Source organism: Otolemur garnettii, unplaced genomic scaffold, assembly GCF_000181295.1.
Source record: "Otolemur garnettii isolate 467f Iridium unplaced genomic scaffold, OtoGar3 scaffold00018, whole genome shotgun sequence".
Classification (NCBI taxonomy): domain Eukaryota; kingdom Metazoa; phylum Chordata; class Mammalia; order Primates; family Galagidae; genus Otolemur; species Otolemur garnettii.
In genome coordinates, this window is record NW_003852413.1 from 21,311,570 (window position 1) to 21,317,111 (window position 5,542).

Sequence of the window (5,542 nt, forward strand, 5' to 3'; positions counted from 1 at the left end):
TAGTCAATTTCTATTCTTCCTTCTCCTTTTCCTCTTCTTCCTCTTTTTCCTACTCTTCCTCCTTATCCTCACTGTTCTCAATCAGGGATGCTGCTCTATCTCTAAAGTCAAGTGCTATACCTTGCATGTGGTAGGTACTCAGTAAATATTTGTTGAATGAATGAATGGTGCACATTAGAACTTAAGTTCAAATCCTGCCTCTGTTAAGTAAGCTACATTGCTGTGGCAAGTTATTTGATTTCCCTAGGCTTTTGTTTCCTGGTTTGTGAAATAGCCTTATAGGTGCCTGAGCTCAGTGGTTAGGGCGCTGGCCACATACACTGGGCTGGCAGGTTTGAACCCGGCCAAGGCCTGCTAAACAACAATGAGAACAAGAAAAAAAAATAGCCAGGGATTGTGGTGCACGCCTGTAGTCCCAGCTACTTGGCAGGTTAAGGCAAGAGAATTGTTTAGGCCCAAGAGTTTGAGGTTGCTGTGGGGTATGACGCCATGACACTCTACTGAGGGCGACATAGTAAGACTCTGTCTCAGAAAAAAAAAAAGAGCCTTATAAAGCCTTTTGTAGAATTCTCATGATGATTTTCAATAAAATATCTAAAGTGTATTACCCAGTCCCTAGTAGGTCTTCAATAAGGAGAATTTCTGTGATTTTTTTTTTTTTTGGCCGAGGCTGGGTTTGAACCTGCCACCTCCAGCATATGGGGCCAGTGCCCTACCCTTTTGAGCCATAGGCACCGCCCAGAATTTCTGTGATTTTTATCATTATAGGAATATGTACCTGTCTGGGCTTCTCACTTTTCTCATTTCCTTCTCTTTGCTTAGGGCAGCATCTCATCACGGCAGTTGCTGACCATCTTTTTGGGCTGAAGACAACATCATGGTGAGTGGGAGGCACAAGACTAACCCCTGAGGGTCCCTGACCACCAGCTCCATTTTCTATCATGGGTCAGGGAGGAGGAGGATAAAAGAGAGGATAGTGTTCAGAATTGGCTCTGTTCTTCTCTTCCCCTTGAAGATGAGGTGACGGGATTACCTTGTGTTCCTCATGGAAAGGAAAAGGATGAGAGAAGTGACATTTGCTTTTGCTTAGGAAAGAACATGGACTTTGGAGCCCAAAGACCTAGGTGGTGTATCCTGGCTCCACCACTTACTGACTGCATGATTTTGATGCTCTTTAATACCCTTCACCTGTAAAATGGGAATGACATTCCCTACCTTGTGTGTGTGTGGGTGTGAGGATTAAATAACTCATAAATAATTTATATGAACATTCTTTGTAAAACTTATTATTGTCATCATCAGCATTCTGTGACCACACTGTTCCTTCTGGCAGGGAGTTAGGGAGACTCCGGAGTGTCATTGAGCTGGACAGCCCTTCCGTGACTACAGAGCAAGTAGCTGCCATTGAGCAAAGTGTCAATGAAAAAATCAGAGATCGGCTGCCTGTGAACGTGCGAGAACTGAGCCTGGATGATCCTGAGGTGGAGCAGGTGAGGGGTGAGCCAGTGGGGTGGCTTCTGCAGAAGGGCTCTCCAAGGGCTCCTCATCAAAATTCAGACAGCCTTTCTCCCTCCCCTTTACTCCAGGTGAGAGGCCGGGGTTTGCCGGATGATCATGCTGGGCCCATTCGAGTTGTTACCATCAAGGGTGTTGATTCCAATATGTGCTGTGGAACCCATGTGAGCAATCTCAGTGACCTTCAGGTAGGTGAGGAAGGGCTTTTGAGTGGTTAAGAAGAGGCTATCAGGAGTGGGGATCATAGCAGGGCTCAAACTGGTAGGGGATCAGTTGAGGATTCCTAAGTGAAATCTCCCTTTCGTTGCTTCAGAGCTGCCCTCAGGTTGAAGCACTTACTGTGGTTTAAGCATATGTGTTTGTGTTTGTGTTACCCCTTGCCTCATGTAGGTCATTAAGATTCTGGGCACTGAGAAGGGGAAAAAGAACAAAACCAACCTGATATTTCTGGCTGGGAACCGGGTGCTAAAGTGGATGGAGAGAAGTCATGGAACTGAAAAAGCACTGACCGCTCTGCTTAAGTATGCCCTCTTCAATTGCCTCTTTTTTCTCGGTTCCTGGACACTGTGGGGCTTAGCCTTCTTGCCTGTAAGGGAGACAGAATAATCTTTTACCTCTAGGAGATAAAATGCAATCACAAATGATAAAGTGCTTTGCATAGTGAGTCAGACTCATGCAAAATGGTTTGTTCCTTTGTATCCTTTCCCCCAATTGCATAAGGGACCTCCCTAGCATATCCCCAAGTCCCCATCTGAAGGGAGGCACCTCAGCACCAGAAGGTACTGGGAAGCCAGGTAGGTTTCTACTGATCTTTCTCTCACAGGTGTGGAGCAGAGGATCATGTGGAAGCAGTGAAAAAGCTCCAGAACTCCACCAAACTGCTGCAGAAGGTGATTTATTCCATGGAGGGTAGAGAGGGCACGGAATCTGTCTGGAATAGGCTCTCTGGACTTGGCCCTCTGCCTAACCAGATGTGTACTTTGTCAAAGGGAGGTGGGGGGAGAGTGAAGGAAGCTGGTATTCTTTTATTATCCTGTTCACCTATCTACTGAGTTATCATCTATTCCAGAACAACCTGAATTTGCTCAGAGACCTGGCTGTGCACATTGCCCACAGCCTCAGGAACAGCTCAGACTGGGGAGGTGTGGTCACATTACATAGGTGAGAAATTAGTAGTTGGCTATCTTGGTTTTAGGGCTCTGCATCTTCCCTGTATGTAGGGTACAATGGGAGGCGGGTTCCTCAACTGGTAGTCTCAAGGCTGAGTAGACCCTAAGACATTTGTTACCTACCAGGTTTCCTGGTTTGATATTAACATCTCTGTAACCTGTATCTTTTTTTTTGGCCAGGGCTGGGTTTGAACCCGCCACCTCTGGCATATGGGGCCGGCACCCTACCCTTTTGAGCCATAGGCACTGCCCTGTAACCTATATCTTTCTTTCTTTTTTTTTTTTTTTTGAGACAGGGCCTCAAGCTATCCCCCTGGGTAGAGTGCTGTGGCATCACAGCTCACAGCAACCTCCAACTCCTGGGCTCAAGCAAGTCTCCTCCCTCAGCCTCCCAAGTAGCTGGGACTACAGGCGCCCGCCACAACGCCCGGCCATTTTTTTGGTTGCAGCCATCATTGTTGTTTGGCGGGCCGGGCTGGGGATTCGAACCCGCCACGTTAGGTGTATGTGGCTGGCGCCTTAGCCACTTGAGCCACAGGCGCCGAGCCAACCTATATCTTTCATTAGCACCTTGCCTCGCCTTTGCCACCATCTAACAGATCTCTGCTTATCCTGGTCAGTCCTGAGTAAGGGAGACAGAAACAAACCCAGAGCTTGTTTAGAAGCTGCTGAGGCCGAGAAGGACATCTTGCTGGTCATCAGCAAGCACTCTTTCTCTTTGCTGAGGGATCTGGGACTTTACTTGCAGCAGAGAGGCCAGACTCATGAGGATGGGCCAGGCTTCCAGCGGTTCTACAGCCAATCACTCCTACCAGGATCTCATGTCTGTGTCTTTTGTTGTAGGAAGGAGGGTGATTCTGAGTTCATGAATATCATTGCCAATGAGATTGGGTCAGAGGTAAGAGGAATGTGAAATTCTATTCTTTGCCCCAGGTAGAGGTCTAGGAAAATAGACATAAGTGAGCAGTGTTGGTTTAGCTCAAGTCCCTCCATATTATCATGTGAAAAGTAGGGAATAGAAATTGATTCAATGCTATTTTCTTAGCACAGCTATGATCCATGCTCCATTTTAGGTATTAACTCGATCTGTACTATTGCTCTTTCTGGGGGTTATGGCATTTATCTGCTTCTGAGTTCCCTTTATCAGAGCTTTAGCTCCCCCAAGGCACCCAGGTTTCCATGTGCTGAGAATTCAATATTAGAAATAGAGAGGTTGGAAGGCCCCATGAAGGCCATCCCATCCATTCTTCTCTGCTTCTGGCTTTACTTGCCCTTTCCCCTTTTGACAGTCTTTAGAGAGGTCTCTCTTTTGCATTTATTCCCAAACTGGTTTTTTGGTTTTGTTTTGCCTAATGTGAGTCAGGCATAATTCTTCTGTGTAGATAGTACCGATTCTTAAGGAGCTAAGTTCTAGTCTGGGAGATAAATGTGTGCCACATTTATAATTTAGAGTGATAAATGCTAGAGGCAGAGGAGCACATTGCCTGAGAGGGTGGGAGGCTTTAGGGAAAGGGCCTTGGAGACTACTTAGAGCTCATCAGACAGATTAGGAAGAGAGGCGCTGGGCAGAAGGAAATGTGGTGTAGGCAATGGCAGGTACAGCGTGCATGGTGGGGGATAGGTTGGAAAGGTTGGGAGGAGTCAAACCATGAAGGGCATTTTGTTTGGTCTTCTGCTTCCTTCTTTTTTTTTTTTTTTTTTTTTTTTTTGAGACAGAGCCTTAAGCTGTCCCCCTGGGTAGAGTGCCGTGGCATTACAGCTCACAGCAACCTCCAACTCCTGGGCTCAAGCGAGTCTCCTGCCTCCGCCTCCCAAGTAGCTGGGACCACAGGCGCCCGCCACAACGCCCGGCTATTTTTTGGTTGCAGCTGTCATTGTTGTTTGGTCGGGTCCGGGCTGGAGATTCGAACCCGCCACCTTAGGTGTACGTGGCTGGTGCCTTAGCCAGTTGAGCTATAGGCGCCGAGCCTTCTGCTTCCTTCTTAATGTTTAACCTAAGTTCCCTTGGTCACTCTCAAAAAGTTTCTTGCCCCTAATGGACCAGAGTAGAGGACCATGTCATCATTCAGCGGGAGCATCATTCCATGGTTTAGGGAGAAATATTTGTTCTTGAGGCTAGGGAGAGAGTAGGGCTTGGGGAGTTAGCTCCACATTCTCAAATATCAGGGCTCATCTCCTTGTCTTACCTCCTAGGAGACCCTCCTGTTCTTAACTGTTGGTGATGAGAAAGGTGCTGGGCTCTTCTTACTGACAGGGCCAGCTGAGGCTGTGGAGACCCTGGGGCCCAGGTAAATCCTACCTGGATGCTCCTGCACAAGTGGGAGCACCTGTAACCTATTAACCTGTGGATCTAGCCCTGTCATGATTAAAAAGGCTGTGGTGGGCAGCGCCTGTGGCTCAAAGGAATAGGGCACAGGCCCCATATACCAGATGTGGCGGGTTCAAACCCAGCCATGGCCAAAAACTGCAAAAAAAAAAAAAAAAAAAAAAAAAAAAAAGGCTGTGGTATCTGCAGTGTCATTCTATTCACAACACAGACAAGAAAGAAAATAATAATAATTTAGATATGGAGTTATATGACCTGTATTCTTTCTGGCATTTAGAGTTTTCAGAGTCCTTTTTGGCTCTGATGAATATGTGTTCATTGGAAAACATTGAAGGAGTATGTGAGGGAGAACCCAAGTGATAGTGAGAGTGATGACAGGCACTTACAGGAACTATGGACTACAGACTGCTTTGGCCTGTGGGCTATTTATTTATTTTCCATTTTGTTTTAATTATTTTGAATTTTGATTCACAGAGTATAGAAAATACCATTACATACCTCAAAACCTACTTGCCACAATGAACATTTAAGT

The 5,542-nt window shown here is 46.5% G+C and overlaps 1 protein-coding gene across 2 annotated transcripts in view; it reads left to right on the forward strand.

Moving 5' to 3' along the window:
* LOC100950283 (alanyl-tRNA editing protein Aarsd1) overlaps window positions 1-5,542 on the forward strand; it is an 11,178-nt gene that overhangs the window by 4,604 nt on the left and 1,032 nt on the right. The window contains exons 4-11 of one of the 2 annotated variants that reach the window (XM_012803048.2): window positions 823-880; window positions 1,334-1,490; window positions 1,587-1,703; window positions 1,906-2,036; window positions 2,339-2,405; window positions 2,585-2,676; window positions 3,528-3,582; window positions 4,878-4,972. In XM_012803048.2, the coding sequence (XP_012658502.1) occupies window positions 823-880; window positions 1,334-1,490; window positions 1,587-1,703; window positions 1,906-2,036; window positions 2,339-2,405; window positions 2,585-2,676; window positions 3,528-3,582; window positions 4,878-4,972 (772 nt within the window). The remainder of the gene's footprint in view (window positions 1-822; window positions 881-1,333; window positions 1,491-1,586; window positions 1,704-1,905; window positions 2,037-2,338; window positions 2,406-2,584; window positions 2,677-3,527; window positions 3,583-4,877; window positions 4,973-5,542) is intronic. The other variant, XM_012803049.2, reaches the window with a different exon arrangement.